The 18075-nt window shown below is 36.5% G+C and overlaps 2 protein-coding genes across 9 annotated transcripts; both read right to left on the bottom strand.

Moving 5' to 3' along the window:
* Positions 1–1206: 1206 nt before the first annotated feature.
* Positions 1207–7833, bottom strand: LOC132035897 (probable inactive ATP-dependent zinc metalloprotease FTSHI 3, chloroplastic). Its single transcript, XM_059426051.1, has 4 exons — positions 6347–7833; positions 4705–5028; positions 2959–3259; positions 1207–1628 (listed from the first exon to the last, which is right to left on the bottom strand). The coding sequence occupies exons 1-4, from the start codon at positions 7556–7558 to the stop codon at positions 1429–1431; spliced, it is 2037 nt and encodes a 678-aa protein (XP_059282034.1). The 5' UTR covers positions 7559–7833; the 3' UTR covers positions 1207–1428.
* Positions 7834–10393: 2560 nt separating this feature from the next.
* Positions 10394–17212, bottom strand: LOC132036315 (uncharacterized). Of its 8 annotated transcripts, none has more exons than XM_059426625.1 (8): positions 17067–17212; positions 16377–16486; positions 14668–14781; positions 14314–14568; positions 13508–13657; positions 13215–13312; positions 12652–12862; positions 10394–10886 (listed from the first exon to the last, which is right to left on the bottom strand). In XM_059426625.1, exons 2-8 carry the CDS (start codon positions 16468–16470, stop codon positions 10801–10803), a joined length of 1008 nt encoding a protein of 335 aa, XP_059282608.1. In that variant the 5' UTR covers positions 16471–16486; positions 17067–17212; the 3' UTR covers positions 10394–10800. The 8 variants fall into 8 exon arrangements, with proteins under 8 accessions (XP_059282608.1, XP_059282605.1, XP_059282609.1 ...); XM_059426622.1 differs by having other exon boundaries at positions 14314–14577; positions 17067–17211; XM_059426626.1 differs by having other exon boundaries at positions 13508–13627; positions 14314–14577; positions 17067–17211.
* Between the last annotated feature and the right edge of the window lie 863 nt (positions 17213–18075).

Genomic DNA, 18075 nt, shown 5'->3' with positions numbered 1-18075 from the left:
CAACACAATAAGACTGAACACATTGATGTTAGACATCATTTCCTAAAGGGATAATGTTGAAAAGGATTGATCTACTTGAAGTTCTGCAAGATAAATGACCAGTCAACAGACATCTTCACCAAGACACTGAGCAGGGAAAATTTTGAAAGAAACCGCTTGGAATTGGGCTTAATCAAGCTCAACTAGTTGCTCCTCATCAAAATTCCCTAAATGATTAGCTATGTTAAAAAGAAAGGTACAATGCTAAACGTGTTTTTTGGTGGTATCTAACTCACTTCTATGTCATTACAGGTATACACACAAGGCTTCTTCAGGACATCATAGGCATTGGTGACATTGCATCTCTTGTCTATTGTTTAAGGAAATGTCCAGGAACCTGGTCCCTGTAACTCAGGTTAGTGGTCTTTTCAGTACTTATATGTTTTTTTTTAATTGTCAAAAGGTGCAATGTCATTAAATTCTCTTTTCTAAAATTCTAATTTGGAGCCAAATCAATACATCTTCTCTGAGCGGATCCAACGTATAAGTAAATTGACCTATCAGAATCGTCTCTCTACATTCTCTCTTAAGCCAAAAGCTTTTGTCCCTTCCGTTACTTGAAATTCTTCACATTCTATCTCTGTGTAACGTTTTTCTTATGTGTCGTCTTTGTTCCAAAATTGACCATGTCTCAATATGATTCCACCCCTTCTATCATACCAGAAATGAACCCTTCTCTCCCATTCTCCGAAAATTCAAGTCCATCATACCCAAAAAGCTAGAATCACCCTCAGAAGCACCAACCTCCATTGATCAAAACTCATCTGTTTCTCCACCAAATCCCATGGTTTCTGGTCCCTTTAGGACTCACAAGAGTCAAACCCTAAAGAAATTCATCTCTCCCTTCACAACCCCTGTTCCAAACGAAAAGGCCAACTCAAAAAAAATTGGTCAAACTTTCACTATCTCAAATGTCCTCCTAAATACTGCGGAGCTTGAGGAGAAAGATGATGGAGTCAAAGTTTCAAGCCAAACTGAGGCCACTGAGAATATGGGTATCAAGGATCAAAACAGGGATGCAGAAAAATGTAGTCCTATAGTCATGCATGAGTATCTGTGTTGATGTTAACAAGGAACAAGAAAGTGGCATTGATAGAGGAGATTCTGAGGAAAGCCCTCCCCCCCCCCCCCCCCCAAAAAAAAAAAAGAAGAAATAAGGGACGTTAATACAAGAATAAAAAATCTTTATCCAATTAACTCTCTGTTAACAATAGCCAAAAATTTCATCTATAAGTTTCCGCATTACACTCTTGATACAACAACATATCTCAATCCCAAACAAGTTGATGTCAGCTATATGAATCATCACTGACCATTTTTTCCATTGCATTACACTATGAATCATGCCGAAGAAAAACATTATACAGATGAGGGTTAAGAGCCTACATCTCAGCTAAGTGTTTGATACCCCAAAGGTCCTTGTATTGAATCACTTCTGGTACTGTTCCTCCTCATAAAAGAAGGAACCCAAGGGAACAGTTTTTCCAGTTCCTTGCCTATTGTACTTTGGTTGTATTGCTTGTCATTAATCCCAAATTTTGCTCTTTCTATGGCTTCCATTATATCTTCCCTTGACACACAATCAGCCCCTGTAAAACATGAATATAAATGTAATATTGTTATGACAGGGTCTTCCGCCATTCAATCTTTTGGTTTGTAAAACAGATACAAATATGTCATTCTTTTATGGTACAAAAAGAAACGGTGCTACACCGTCTCATAAAAGAGCACAAAAAAGATTGGTAAGGAGAGGAAATAAATAAGGCTCCACATATATGCTAAGTAAATGGAAACAGTAGCAAAATTTATAGGAAGAAGTGCTTGGCTGTAATAGAGAAACATTAAAGTCCTGCTAACTAGGAGCCCCAGTGCAGGGGTGGGCAAGTGACAGAAAATATGAAGCAATAAAAGGACATGCAAGTTTTCACCAGATAATCATCCCAACATTCAGCATAATTTTACTCGGTATAAGACAAAAATATAAGCCTGTCATAACCTATGTTTGATTCATCAAAAAAGCAAAAGACATGCCACTCTACTTGTGATGGTTTTTTGCTTCAAGACAAGTGACATCACACATTCTCCCGTTCGTAAGTAGCTATCCGGGGCAGTAAGTTAATGAACTGAATACTCATCAAACAACAGTCCTGCCAACTTTGATTCCCTTTCCGGCCCTCCTTTTTAGTTCCTTTTATTTTGTTTTATTTTTAAGATGGAAGGGCACTTAGCACATACTGATGTATCACGAATAAATAGCTAGCTACCAATTTTACACATTCGCAATAATGTACTCCCTCTGTTTCAATTTGTTTGCCTTACTCTCCTTTTTAGTCTGTTTCAAAAAGAATGCCTCTTACCTAATTTGGCATACTCTTTAATTTCAACATCTCAAATGACATGTTTAAGACCACAAGAAGAAAGGGCATTTTGACACATAATACATATCTTCAGTTTAAGTCTTTAAGACCACAAGATTCAAACGTGTTCTTTACTTTCTTAAACTCCATGCCCAGTCAAACTACACCAACAACATACCTAGTGTGATCCACAAGTGGGATCTGGGGAGGGTACCTTGTGTAAGGTAGAGAGGTTGTTTCCAGAGACTCTTGGCTCAAGAAAAGCGGTTCTAAAACAGGTTTGAAAAACATAAAAGAGTAAAAAAAGCTATGATGAAAATACTAGAGAAAAGAAAAGTATTGACAATAATTAAAATAAATAAATAAATAAAAAGATAACCTAAGTAAAAGAAACAGCAGTGGTAATAAAATTGAAGAATAAGATAATCATGGAATAAGACACATAAATTAAAAAGGAGGGAGTAATAAAATAGCTAGCTACGAACATCAACCATGAAGAGGCTAAGCACTTCCGAATGCAATGAAACAATGGTAATCAGTGCAATATATGTCTTAATCTAACCTCTTCGAGCAGCAAGTAAAGCAGCTTCATTAACAATGTTAGCAAGGTCAGCGCCTACAAGGCCCTGGGTAAGAGATGCAACCAGGTTACAGACAAGATCCAGGTCCTCCTCAAGGGGAACTCCTCTTAAGTGTACAGCCAGGATCTTTCTCCTTCCATCTTCATCTGGTTCCCCCACTAAGATTTTCCTCGAGAAGCGTCCAGGCCGACATAGTGCTGGATCTAGAGCTTCTGGTCTATTTGTTGCAGCTACTACAATGATACTCAAGTCCGAATCAAAGCCATCCATCTCCGTAAGCAACTAGAAAAGCAGACGAGTTTTTTCAGGGCAAAAAGTGCATATTCTAACCAAGAAATATAAGTATCAATTTTAGTACTCCTACATCCTAACTGCCCTTGCTATCCCAAAAATTAGACCTATCTTGTATTTGAAGAATAGCCAATAAAAAATCGTGTAGTTAATGTGTGGCTAACAATCATTTTGTTGTTTGTCAATTTGACCCTGTCCAGTATGAGATAAAATAATGCATAAAACATAAAATTGAACTAAATGGAACACGAATTATCAGTTTGACCCTCATAACCTAAAGTAAATCAACTTTTGCTACAAGGAGAAATTAATCAAGTTAAATACAAGATATAAATATGGCTTACTATTTAGAAAATTCTGGTTTCTGTAAACTAAAAGTCCAAATGCAGAACTAGAATTCCATATGGAAGTGAACCATGGCAAGAAATTCACAATAAGATAATTTTATATGGAGTTAAACAAAGGAGGGGGAAAGAAGGCAGTGTCGAAGAATATCTAGAATGCCAAAGCACTAAAATAGTGTTGCAATGAGGGATGAGATTTTAATAGCCAAAACTTAAGGAAGAGAGGAAACAACATCATTGTGTCTTTTTGGGATTACTTAAGGTGAAAGAAGTAGGATATCATTTCAGAGCAGCGAGAAAGACAAAAATGTTCCATTTATTTTTTTGGTGTAAAGAGAGAATCCCATGTTGTATGATAGCTGGGTTGATGAATGACAGTGGTTGAGCCACGTACAAAATTTTGACACCATTAAGATAGGTGGTAGGAAAATCATCAATTGGGCGGTGAAATGGAAGCGAAGCGTCCTTGGAAGAGAAGACAATTCATTTGCCAATCGCCTTTTTTTGGACAACTATGTGCCCTTTTTTTTTTTTTAAGTCTATTAGCCATAACAAAGGCTGCAGCATTCATCAAATCCAGAATTAGGAATTGCAGTGTAACTCTAATAAATTTCCAGTTTCAAGAACTACATGTTTTGAACCAACATAACCTATTTTCATGAAGCAGCAAATATTTAGAGTCCATTAATCAAATGGTCACTCAACTATTCAAAATTATCTAGTAATGTCATATTTTTTTTTGATTGTAACAAAAAAGTCACCCAACTCTACTTATAGCACTCGGAAGGTCACTCAACTAGATTTCTCAAACTTCCGGTGGCCAAAGACCTCTTTTATCCTCTAAATTATCAGGCTTTATTTGTTTTTACTTTTTAAATATTATGATATGTCTCTTTTTTTTTTTTTTATTAAAGACAAATAAATCTTATTAATAAAGTAAAAAAGTGAAAATAGTATTCAAGCATATATGATGTTGGAATAATATAATAATTAAGCAAAGTCAGAAATTTAATTAGAATAATTTGTTCGTATCAGTAATTTGAAAAAAGAAAAAACCTAAAGCTGTAAAATTTATTTAAACAATTCAATTACCTGATTCAAAGTTTGGTCTCTTTCATCATTGAAACTTCTGCCGCGCCTTCCTCCGACAGCATCAAGTTCATCAATGAAAATGATTGAAGGAGCATTCTTTCTTGCTACGCTGAAAAGGTCTCTAATGCGAGCTGCTCCTCTTCCAACAAACATTTCAACAAATTCACTAGCAGAAACAGAGAAAAAGGGTACCCCTGCTTCTCCAGCGACAGCACGAGCTAGTAGCGTTTTTCCTGTACCTGGCGGACCTACAAGCAGTACACCTCTTGGTAACTTCGCCCCTAGTTTACTGAAGTTTATAGCTCCTTGCAGGCACAACACTATCTAGAAACAAGAAAATGAATTGTCACATTCCAATAAGGAATAAAAATGGTACTAGGTGAAATAAGATAGATCTTTTACTAGCTTGTACATATGAACTGCACAAGACCCTGTTTACCTCTCATCGAAGGAGGAATAAGTGGACGCCTTATCTTAGGAAATTAATTCAACAATCTTAAACCTAAAAGGCTATTGTATTAATATCATCTTGAAAATTACTCGTTTAATCACTAGTGAAGTACAAGTCAGGATCAAAGAAAAGATCTGCAGAGAGACAGAAGGGAGGGAGATGGGCTGCCTCAGTGGCACAATTAGTAATTTGTAGAAACTTTAGGCATACAGTATGGCTGAATATGTAGGAATATATGGAGGTGAGCTTTTCTCTTAATATATAGCAGCAGAAATGTGAAAGCTATTAAAGTTAATGATATTTCCTAAGACTGGGACTTCAATTTCTAGCTCTTGTTGTAAAACTCATGGTGCTTACATTTTTCTCCTTGCCTGTTAAAAGTTTGTTGCTCAAAATGGTTTAAGCTTAGCTAAAGTTAGGTCTCAGAGAGAGGTGCGGGAGAAAGTTTAAAGCAAACACTCAAGCCGGGAGAACATTGTCATTGTGTGCTTTTTTGGACAATATGGTCCGAAAGAAGTAGGATTTTGTTTAAACATGTAGGGAGCCCTAAAAGTGTATCTTTTTAATTTCTTGTTCAGTCGGCGAAAGGAGCTGCCAAAGCCCATGGTGTTAGTTAGCCGAAATGGCTGAAACTGAAAACCTTGTATAACCATGTTAAGATGGACCAACATTTATAGTTGAACAAAGAGGGAAGCCATTTCTTTTTTAGGGAAGTCATTTTATCAGAAACTAAATGTTGCAATTTTCAAGGCTAATAGTCACAAACGTCTAAGTTCCCTTTCTATTAAAACTCCAGTTATGCTTGCTGGATAAAGAAAAAAGTCTTAATACATTTACAGTCCTAAACTACGTAATACACGCTTCAGAACACGCGCAAAAAGAAATTAAAATTTGAACTAAAAGTGTCTAATGGGAACACTTTACATGTGTTCAGGTGCTCAATTGGAAAAAGCCGTAGTTTGAGTGTCTACATGAAATTTACTTGGCATGTTAAAGGGGCTGTTGATGTATTAAGCCAAGAAAAAATGTGTTTTAATCTTCAGAATGAAGGTATTGAATTAGCATCTACTGTAAATGAATCCAGTTGAATGCATCACAAATCATCGAATAAAGTAACAAAAGGACTACTACTGCTCCCACGCTAAATACCAATTAAAAGTAACTATGCAGTTCATAATAATGGCTGCTTACCTCCATAAGTTCCACTTTTGCACCATCCACACCCTCCACATCATTAAAGCCAACCACCTGGTTACTTGGCTTTCTTTTTTTTGCAGGGCTATTGGCAGCCGAAAGCTGACGATATAAAAGCCACATTATAGGAGTCAAAGGAATCCATAAAGATAACATAGTAATTAATAAGCTCCTCATTGACATAAGCGCTGATTGCGGCGCTGAACCATATGCTGTTCCCTTTTCCCTCATTAAACTAAGAAGATATCCTTCATCATGATCAATCTTCCTTGTACTAAACTCCCATAAAGGGGCCGAACTAGAACCTTTGGCTTTCGATATTTTACTGAATACATTCCTTCCACCTTTGTTGCTATCAATATCTTTGTTTTCCTCAATGACGGCCGTGCTTTCATTATCTTCACCTGTCTGAACATTTTTAAGATTCCACAAGTTTGTATTGTAGTAAATACGACGTGTCCCTTCCTCAAACTGAACCTTTGTAACGGTTCCACCTTGAAGGTTTGTAATCAAGTCTGAATATGGAACAACCTTTGGAGAAGTAGTTGCTGTCAATCTTAGAAACAAATAACACAATCCCAATACAACGGAAATCGAAGTTGATAGTGTCACTCTTCTTGTATTCTTTCTCAAAAACTTCCCAAAATCATTTAACATAGATTTAACAGATACCCTTTTTAACCTTCTTGACAACAATACTAACCTTGGTCTCAATCTCAACGAAAACTTCCTACGAATATCGTTCCTTTCTGTTTTGTTCGAATGGGTTTCTATATCTCCCTTCTCATTTACCAGTGACCTAATTTGGGATTTAACAAACCTATACTTCAACCCCAATAAAGGAACATAACTACTTGAGGTAAAACAAGAATTGGATAATGAACAAGATTGGTTCTTTAATCTCCTAAAAGGGTCACAATTTCCAAAATGGACCATCCATTTCTTGTATTTACAAAATCTGACTGAGCAAGATTGATTCTTGAAACACCTTAAAGATTCAAAATTTCCATTATGGGGTTTCCATTTCTTGTACCTACTATTACTCAACCCCAATAAAGGCACAAAATTTGAGGTAAAACATGAATTGGTTAATGAACAAGATTGATGCTTGAAACTACTTAAAGATTCAGAATTACATCCAATATGGGGTTTCCATTTCTTGTGAGTAATTAATAATCTGTCATTTGAAACAAGTGGGAAAGATGCCATTTTTTTCCTACAATATGAACATGAGTTGTTCCATGAAACTTGGAACCTAACACTAAAGATTTATGTCTTGATTACTAATATGAACAAATATACCTGGTTTTGATTAGTTTGGTATTGAAGATGAAGATTTTTTAGGATTTAGCAGAGTCCAGTAGCTTTGAGAGGGAAGATAAGAGCAGATTTTGGGTTTTTAGAAATTCATTTGTGCAATGTGATATTAGAGGATGAGAGGGTAAGGTGAACCAAAATGTGGGATCCTTTAATATTTTTCAGAATTTTAGCATGTAAGTAATAATGGAAATCTGGGCTGAAAATATTGTATGTTGGGCTTTGTTGACTTGAACTTACTGGACTTCCAAAGCCAGAGAGGTACACACAGGCAAATTCCACGTGGCAATTGGCACCCAAAGTTGGGGGAAGTAAATACCTGCTTTTGGAACCGCCATCTAATTTGTATCCGAAGTTGAAAATTTTTGTAAGTTTATCCACTTCGGAGACAACTTGAGACAGGCGCGACTGAAGTTGCAAAAATTCGTGTAAGAAATTTGACAAATTTCGGACATTTTTATCTGAATTGTGGCCTTGTGAAAGTCAATTATCGGACATTTTTACCTAAAGTTCGGTATGATTTGCTAAGGCCAAATTCGGACATTTTCGTATGAAGTTATGGACTTCACAAAGCCAAACTTTAGACATTATTTTCATTTTTTTGCGCGGATTGTCCTTCATTTGGGGTGGTCTTTAATTTTTTCCCTTCAAATTGGTGGTCGTTAAGTTTTGCCCTTCGCTTAATATCCTGAGGTTGTGGGTTCGAACCAGCTCAGCAAAAAAAAAAATCGCAATGCAGAATTTCGCAAGGTTAAGGCAAAATTCTTCCCATGTAAGGCAGAATTTGCAAAAAGCGTCCATGCAAATTCTGCCTTAAGGGTAAAAGTTAAAGACTATCAATTTGAGGGGTAAAAATTAAAGACCACCCAAGCGAAGCGAAGGACAATCCTGCAAATATGCCCCATTATTTTTATTGAAGTTATGGGCTTGGAAAGGCTTCAGATTATCATCTTTTTGCACGGATTACCTTCTTTTGGGGTGATCTTTAAATTTTGTTCCTCAAATTGCCGGTCTTTAAGTTTTACCCTTAGCTTGAAAAGGTGGTCGAAAATACCCTAAGGTTCTGTGTTCAAACCCCCACTCAGTAAAACAAAAAACAAACAAAAAAAATCGCAAGGTAAGGCTTTGCAAAAAGTTTTGCCTTATGCGGCATGCTTTGCCTTAAGGCATAAATAAAAGTCTACCCCATACGGTAGAACTTTTCCTCAAGACATAGACTTTGCTTTATACGACAAACTTTTAGTTATGCCTTAAGGAAAAGTTCTGCCTTATGAGATAGACCTTTAGTTAAGGCATAACAAAAACTCTGCTCCATAAGGCGGAGCTTTTCCTTAAGGCATAGACTTTGCCTTGTAAGGCAAACTTTTAGTTATGTCTTAAAGAAAAGTTCCGCCTTATGGGGCAGACTTTTAGTTAAGACATAACTAAAAGTATGTCCCATAAGGAGAAACTTTTTCTTAAGGCAAAGTTCTGCCCTTTCCGGCAGACTTTTAGTTATGTCTTCAGGCAAAGTCTGCCGCATAAGGCAGAACTTTTTGCAAAGCCTTGCCTTGCTAATTTTTTTTTATTTGTATGATTAATTCGGGGTTCAAACCCAGAACCTCGGGATATTAGGCGAAGGGCAAAAATTAAAAATCAGCAATTTGAGGGACAAAAACTAAAGACCATCCCCCAAAGGGCAATCGTGCAAATTGCCCTCAGATTATAATGGTTTGCGATGATCAACTTCAGACATTTTCTTACTAAATTTGGCATGAAATAAAGGCGAACAAAATAAATCAACAACTTGAGCTTCGAATTTTAACAATCAAACACATGATTCAACACCCATATCTACCTCAAATAAGCTCAAATTTGAAACATAAGTTTCATATATCGTAAACAACAAATCCCAATAAGTCACCATCTTTAATTATACGCATCAGCCTTCGTTAAACCTCAGGCTTGTTCCAATTTAGGCTGATATGTATAATTAATTAAAGTAAATGATATATTTTACATGTGTAACTTAACTACATAATAGAAATTTGAGAATACACCCAAAGTTTTTCAACATATAAACTGAAAGTGTCTGATATAAATTAGAACACTTTAATATATGTTCAAGTGCTCAATTGGAACAAGTCGTATTTCGAGTGATTAGTTGAAATTTACTTGCAAGTTTAATGGGTTGTTAGTGTATTAAGCCGTTTAAAAAACAAAATAAACGTAACATGCATATGCACATACTCTAGGGTCATATGTAAACACAATCATCCATGCATGCATGCAGATATACACACACTAGCCATGGTACATACATACACTGGCCATCAGCCCGTCACACATACAATAAAAATCTACTATCTAGCTTAGCTAAAACGGATAATTAATAAGCTTTAAGTCATTATATCGCTAAATTTTTCCTTTTCTTTTTCATTCTTGTTTTTAACTTTTCCACTCACCATTTATTAGATGCAATAGTTTCTTCATCTCGAATGCCACCTAGATGTTTATGGTGAACTCACTATCATATGAATTGGGTGATTTACGAGAATGACTCTAGAGATAGCTGATTTAAACTTTTGATCTTGCTTGTCTCAGGGATAAAACTATAAAGTTCCAACAGATTTTGACTTTGACCTTGAAGGTTTACCCACTAAGCAAGCAGGGGTCAAAATTTCAAGACCACCCACTTAAAAAGGCATTGGGTGTAATTTCTTGATATTGATTTACATAGATGAAAATATTTACGCAACAATTGACAGCTTCGACCATTAACAAGGAAAATCATACACTTCAGCAGATAAATCTATAAAAAAGTTCAGGTCCAACAAAAAATGGCAAGTAGACACGATGATATCTCGTGTCTGTATTCGTGTCTGTATCACATTAATCCCACATATTCGTGCATTGTTTTGCTTAATTCTTGGTGGGCAAAGGCAGCAAGTACATCGTGAATTAATCGATGTGCACCGAAACAAAACCAGAGACCATCGCCTTACAAATAATAAATGAAGATGTTCTCTGTTAAGGTAATGTGGTTATCTTTGAAGAAAGAGAACTCGAACTGGAGAACATTTGAAACCCCTTTTCCTGAAGCTTCCCCCTTTTCTTGCTTAAAACATCTCCCTTCCGGAAAAATTATACTTTGTTTAGTAAGGTCGAAATTTTCTTGCAGCTCTCAACTGCTGTATCCGTTTCTTGTCCTGCTCAAATTTGCTCTGCAGCACCATGATCTCTGCATATAACAAAAATGTTACAGGTCATATGAGAGAAACAGCGAACGAGCATATTGAGATTCAGTTGCTAAAAAAGGAATAAATTGCACAAACTGCAACTGCACCCGTGTCAGACTTTTAGGAGGATCCGAGCACATGGAATACTGACGGAAGTCTTACACAAATATACAAGTGGCAGTAAATAATAACACATGATTTGGCCCTAAAATTCAAATAAACACCCATTAGCCAACAAAGGTCACATCCGACATCCATTTACTCCCAAACTCGTGTGATTTCTAATAGCCACTCATGTGACCTAAGGCCTAATTAGCTACCTGCAGACCGTGAACTAAGATGCACCTTGAGCTTTCCCACTCTACCCACCACCACCAAACACTTGATTGCTAGTTACATAATAGGTAGTCAGTCAAACTGTTTTTACCGGAATGACAGCATATAGTTCTGTAGTTTCATACAAAGGCAAAGAGAGAGTACCAAAGAAAGTTTCACAAACTAATGAAACTTCGCAGATATATGGATTTAAGACAAAAAGAGTACCTTGACACTAAATTAACACAATTCCACTCAACCTTGAAAAGAAAAATTTCAAGAACAAGCATATATAAAGGTGAAACTCTTTAACACAAAAACAAATCTAGGGCTTTTCTTAAGTCACTTTTAAGTCCCAATTTGATACTACTTCGAGAGATTATCTCTGGCTCAAACTTGACCATATGCATTGCTGAAGCATTCTATTTATTGATAAAGACGAAGCTTCCCATTATCACTTAATTAGATACCAAACAAGTCATTTTAAGATACAGAATGAGGTATTGGTAAAAACAGTGTAAATACACATTCAGATCAATTGTTAAAACCATACTTCTCTATCAAGAACCCAAATAATGAACAACTTAAGAGTTTGTTTCGTATGGAGGAAAACATTTCCCGGAAAATAATTTCCAATTTTCTCATGTTGGTTGGTCAAAATTTTTAGAGAAAATTTTCTCTAGGAAGGGGAGCCTTGGAGAAACAGTAAAGTTGTCAACGTGTGACCTATGGTTTCACGGGTTCGAGCCGTGGAAGCAGCCACTAATGCTATAAGGTAAGTTGTCTACATACACCCCTTGGGTGCGGCCCTTCTCTGGATCTTGCTAACGCGCAATGCTTTATGCACAGGGCTGCCCTTATTTTCTCTTGGAAAATAAGTTACTTGAAAATGAGGAAAATGACTTCTCTAGTGAAAGTAGGGAAAACAAGTTCCATAAGAGGCATTCCACACTAATTGCCTAATAACAGTCTCAACACACCCCACACCCACCCCTAACCCCATTGCCTGCCCCCATCCCCACCACCTCCACACCTTTAGTTCACCCCCCACCCCCACCCCCAAACCACCTCAATGCAACCGCAATTGTGTTTGACTAGATTATATACAAATGCTTTTGAGACTTATTTACCAAACACAAGAAAATAAGTAAGAAAGCCACTTGGAAAACATTTTCTTTTGTACCAAACACACCCTCGGTTCCATAATAGCCAATTGACACTCTGAAAAGGATAGCATCCCAGATAGTGTTCAACGGGGCGAGATAAGATAAGAAATAATGAATACCTGTTCACCATAAATTTTTTAATGAAATGTAAACATTTGAGAATCTTGCTGTTTCCCTTTTATGAAAAAAAAGTTCACATGGAAGACTAAGGACAGGAAGTGGGTGGAAGTTGGAATAAACCTGAAGCAAGGGAGTATCAAAAAAATCAAATATACAATGAGCATACCATTTCTCTTTGCTTCTCTTTTCTGAAACCGGTAGAAATCTAAACCCACATCGTTCTTTTTCTTTTTGGCCATATTATCCATGACTGCAGCCTGGGAAACAGAACCAACTGCAATTCCAGTTTCAGAATCAGTTGTCTTTTTCCTGCCTTTGTGATGTACGACAACAGTCCATCCATCTTCCGCAGCACAGGCTTCTTTTTCTTTCCTTTCCTGTATGAACAAAATACGCCAAATATGAAAGAGAAAATGCATCAAACAAGAAAACATACATGTTAACCACATACAATGAGAATAAATCCAACCATCAGATGTATAGAACATGATTACACTTCAGGGCATTAACAATTCTTTAATTGTCAGTCAAAACATTTCAAGATTTTTCTGAAACTTTTATTCATGATATGAGCAACATTCTACAGAAGTTGTATCTTTGACTAAAAACTGAAGCATTAACCCGCTCTAGACAATAGACATAAAAAAAGCTCATAAACATCCTAGCATTCCTCCAAGTACTTTAACAAAATCATTAACAGTAATAGAATATTCTGGAGATATGATGTACCTGCTCCTTTTCCGCCTCATAAGAAGTAATAAAGTCATCAATCCTTTCTTGCAACACCTTCAACCCAGGCCTACTCTGGTAATAATCGGTTACCCACTCTGCAACAAAGGAGATTTCTTCTTAATAAGGAAGCAAAAGGGTAAACGTTTGAATGTAGTTGGCCATGTCAACATTCTTCTGAAAGGCAACAAGGGGGGTATACGGTAGAAGAATAACTTTTAAACTGCAGCAAAATGATTACAGAGATGTTCTTAAGATAAATGGTAACTTTTCAGGCATATATAGATTCTTACTTCTCATTCCTTTCGAGCAGTCCTCATCCCCAGAATATAGTTCATAAATCTCTTCTTCTACTGCTTGTCCTCTCTTCTCCACCAAATTGTTCTGATTTATTGAAAATGAATGATCCTTCTCTGCAATGTTGACGACATAATTTGGCTTGCCTAGGGTAGCAATATGGGACTGACAAAATCATCATGTCTATTTAACAGTTTGAAGAAATCAGTCTAGTAAAATTAATTCCTTTTATCCTTTGTACTCTGCACAAAGTTGGAGATGTCGCTTTAAGTGATGTCTTAAGAAAACAGCTACTTGGGAGATTATTTTATTGTCTGTACTCAATACCAGAAGGTGCTAGAGACACCTGATTTATTAGAAACTTTCTTAAGAGGACAGTAAGGGGTCATTTGGCAAGTTATGTTGGGATTAATTATGCTAACATTATTTGAATTTCTTTGGTTTGTTGTATTAAAAATAACATGCATTCCATAATTTCTAGATAGTACTGAATAGTGTCTATAAGTGCCTGAATAGTACCGGTATTGTTAATGCCATGATTTACTATGTATAAATAGGGTGTATAAGTAATACCGGTATTAGTTGTACTAGACTTAATTTTGCAACCAAATATTGTACTAAATTTAATACTAGCATTATTCTACCTAGTACACCCTACCAAACGACCCCTAATTGTTTAGTACTTTAGTTTTCCTGAACTCTTCACTGTTTTTAAATTTACAGTAAAAGGAAAAAACAAAGAGAGTGAGACAGAGAGAAAGATAGAGAGAAACAAGTCAGACTCTAGAAAGTCTCAGCATACCTGTTTGCTGATCTGAGTCATTATTAGCCTCAACATTATGATCAACAGCCTCATTTCTCCCAGCTTTCTTCTCACTTTTTCTCTTCTTCTTTCTGGATTTCCTTTTCTCAGCGGATACGTTATTTTCTTGACCAAGTGCATCCTCTCTTGCATTAGATTGATCCACTTCCACGCTTTCAGTTTCATCATGTCTGTCATTTTTCCCCTTCTTCCTCTTTGTAGATTTGTTCTTTTTCTTTACTCCATCCACATTATCTGATTCATCTGCCCCACAAAACTGATCAACAACCAAAAAAAGATTGCAGCAATTTGATGATCACAGAAAATTCAAATTGACTTTTATATGTCAATTACCTTTATAATTTGAGAGATGAACTTCATCTTGTTCATCTCTACTTCTTCTAACTAGCACATGAGATCTCTTCTTCTTCCTCTTTTTTTCTTCCATTTGCTTAGCCAACTTCTCCTCTTGCAATAAAAGGGCATAATCAGTATCATTGTTCAGAAAATGCACTGTGATAAGAAAAATTGGGGGTGAAGGAAGGAGTTCTATAATAAACAATCTTGGCTCATTTGAAAAATCACATTTTACTGTAAATAATCCCAACTAAACCCAACGTCATTCTTTCTTAGAAATTTATGATCATTGTTATAGCACTGCGCTCACTGAACACACTTTCTTGATCACATATTCCTGCGCCATATAAGTTTCTTAATAAAAAAATCTGATTCAGACTCTTTAACCCAACTTTCAACAGAGCTACAGAAGTTTTCATCAAAAGAGAACGGAACCTCTATCAAAACCGAATAAAAAGATGAGCTTTGCCACAACAGATTCACTCCTCGAGAACATCCAAAGATTAAAAGTAATCAAGTATTCCGTCAAAGAGAAGAGCAAGATACAGATCAATTTAGGAGCCAAAATGTTTGAGTCATCCATGCAGCAGCATAAATTATTCCCAGGAAACTTGAAAACTAAAGTAGCTCAGAACGTAAATGTTTTCAACAACATTCAAAAGATGGTTAATTTTTTTCGCAAGAAGATTGGATATAGTACTTTTAGTTATTACGTGAAGATTAAGGGTGTGTTTGGTACGAACGTAAATATTTTCAGAAAATGTTTTCCACTTTTCTCATGTTTCGTTGGTCAAAATATAACATTTTCTCTAGGAAAACAAAGAAAAGTGTAGCCCGGTGCACTAAGCTCCCACTATGCACGGGGTCCCAGAAAGGGACGGACCACAAGGGTCTATTGTACGCAGCTTTACCCTGCATTTCTGCAAGTGGAAGGCTGTTTCCACTGCTCGAACCCGTGACCTCCTGGTCGCATGGCAGCAACTTTACACGTTACGCCAAAGCTCCGCTTCTTCTCTAGGAAAACAAGTTGCTTAAAAATGAGAAAAATGACTTCTCTAATGTACGTAGGAAAACTAGGTTCCACAAGTGACATTCCAAGTTCATTTTCTCCTTCTCACCCAACCAATGCCCCCACCCCTCGTCCATCCAACCCTGACATCCCCGAACTCCCACTCCCCATCCCATCCCATCTCACCCCCATAGTTTTTTGCTGGATTACATATAAATTTTTTTCTTTTATTTTTGACTTGCTTACAAAATACTAGAAAATAAGTAAGAAATCCACTTATTTTCCAACAAAACATTTTCCTTCAAACGAAACACACCCTAATTACTTCTGTTTAATTAGGGGGTCTAAATCAACTGTGCCACAATCCCAAATTAGTTGGAGTATCTTCTATATACGCTCATACTTAGAGGATTCATCATCGATAGACTAGTTTAATCTGTCCTTCAACCTACCGCAACCTTTCTAGTTTTTTTTAAATAACCGTGATGTCCGGGCCAACTTGGGCGCACCTCGACTAATTCTAGAGGATACCTGCCACTTACCACCAAAGAACATGTTAGGTACCAGATAACTCTATCCACCGAGGCTAGGACAGATGGGAAGAAACGTTTCTAGTTTATATACGAATGTAATGCAATAAAAAGTCTATACTGAAAAGAGAAACCAATAAAAGATGGATAATTTAAGCCAATAATACCTTTTTGAACAAAGTTAGTGTTTCCTACATCTTTAATCATTTTTGTAATCTTTTTTTTCTTTAGCTTCTTCCTTGAATCCTCAGCTTCCATCATCTCGTCCTCCTTTTGTCTGTCAATTTATACCAAAATTAGCAGAAAATATACGAAAAGAAACCCAAGATTAAATTATCAAGCAAAGGGCTGCATTCAACTAAATTTAACTTAAACCCAAGATTTAGGACCTGTTTCGCCATGAAAACTATTCATTTTTTCCGAATTCTTTTTTCACTTTATTAGAATATCAGCATTTTGCCATGAAAATTCCAAATAAACTTGAAAACACCTAAAACCCAGTTTTCACTTTTTTTTTTTTACTTTCAATAAATTCAAACAACCAAATATTCTTTGCAATAACTATTACCAAACACAACTCCATCTTCAACTCTAACTTCAAAAATTCCAAATAAAGCGAAAAATATTTGGTAGGCGTTTGGCTATAGAAACTAAACTCCTCTAGGTTTCCGAAATTAGCAGAAAAATTACGAGAAGAACGTCATTATCAAATTGTATAGCAATTATCAAGAAAAGGCGATGCATTTAACTAAATTTAACTTAAATCCAAGAACTATAAAAAGGGTAAGAAAAAATAGTAAGTATTGTTTGGTCATTTAACTCAAAAGAAAAAAAAGAGAGGAGAGAGGCGGGGGTACCTTCTTATCGTACCGGAGGTTTTGTTAGCAGCAGGTGTGTCAAAGTACAAACTTCAGACTTGAATATTTTGGGTACAGATGAAAGAACTCTCAAGTCCAAAAGCGAATTTCTTTTTCTTTCCTTTTTTTTTTTTTTTTTTTTTTTTTTTGGGTAATTTCGTTTATTCTACATAGGATTTTATTTTTTAAGGGACCTTCTGGGCAATTAGTTAGAATTTTTTTGATGACAAGGAACCGAAGCCGCTACTCTTTGATGCGCACAGGTAAACTCCGCTCCTATACAATACCTCGCTAACTACACAGGAGAGATAACCTGCACTAGGCAAGTCCCGTGCAACGAGCTCGACCTAGAAGATTAGTTAGAACTTAGAAGAGCGCGGCAATTATGGAAGCGAGCATAGAAAATTAGGGGCAGGTAGGAAGATAGGCTAGGTGGAGTAGCCCAAGACCAATAAAGGGGAAGGGGGCCTAGGGAGGGTCGGGTCAGTCTAACAGAATGGGCTTGCGAACTAAACGACCTACCCACCCTCACCTTAACTCCTCCCACCCCCCCCCCCCCCCCCCCAAACCCGTTAAAAAAATATTTTAACTCCCAAATTTATAAATTTTGACTTTTGGTTCTAATTGTTAATTATAAAAAGATTCTTGTTCATCTTTTTAAACCAATCGTACTACCTCTCTCTTAGTTGAGAGTAGAGCTAGCTAGCCTAAGAGAGCTAATTTTTTATATGGAACACACTCGCACATAGAGCCCATTTGGATTGGCTTATAAGTTGCTGAAAATAGCTTCAGCTTTTTTGAGTGTTTGGCTGGCCAGCTTATAAGCCATTTTGTGCTTAAAATAAGCCCAAAAAAATAATTGGGCACGTTTGGCTTAGCTTATCTAAAGCAGTTTATAAGCTGAAAACAGCTTATAAGCCAAAAAGAATAAGTTGGGGTAGCCCAACTTATTTTTTTTCTACCCCAACTTATTTTTTTTGGCTTATAAGCAGCTGCTTTTTTTAAGCCC

Source organism: Lycium ferocissimum, chromosome 11, assembly GCF_029784015.1.
Source record: "Lycium ferocissimum isolate CSIRO_LF1 chromosome 11, AGI_CSIRO_Lferr_CH_V1, whole genome shotgun sequence".
NCBI lineage: Eukaryota > Viridiplantae > Streptophyta > Magnoliopsida > Solanales > Solanaceae > Lycium > Lycium ferocissimum.
This window is presented reverse-complemented; position numbering and strand designations above follow the sequence as displayed.

What these genes read in the sequence shown, in the direction of transcription:
- LOC132036315 (XM_059426622.1), bottom strand. Translation starts at nt 16,470, where the DNA reads ATGATGGAAGCTGAGGATTCAAGGAAGAAGCTAAAGAAAAAAAAGATT. An exon ending in CTGCTCGAAAGGAATGAGAA is followed by an intron (nt 13,313 to 13,507) that starts GTAAGAATCTAT and finishes CCTTTGTTGCAG; the next exon opens with AGTGGGTAACCGATTATTAC. An exon ending in ATGAGGCGGAAAAGGAGCAG is followed by an intron (nt 12,863 to 13,214) that starts GTACATCATATC and finishes TTGTTCATACAG; the next exon opens with GAAAGGAAAGAAAAAGAAGC.
- LOC132035897 (XM_059426051.1), bottom strand. Translation starts at nt 7,558, where the DNA reads ATGGCATCTTTCCCACTTGTTTCAAATGACAGATTATTAATTACTCAC. An exon ending in GAGACCAAACTTTGAATCAG is followed by an intron (nt 3,260 to 4,704) that starts GTAATTGAATTG and finishes CTGCTTTTCTAG; the next exon opens with TTGCTTACGGAGATGGATGG. An exon ending in TTTACTTGCTGCTCGAAGAG is followed by an intron (nt 1,629 to 2,958) that starts GTTAGATTAAGA and finishes CATGTTTTACAG; the next exon opens with GGGCTGATTGTGTGTCAAGG.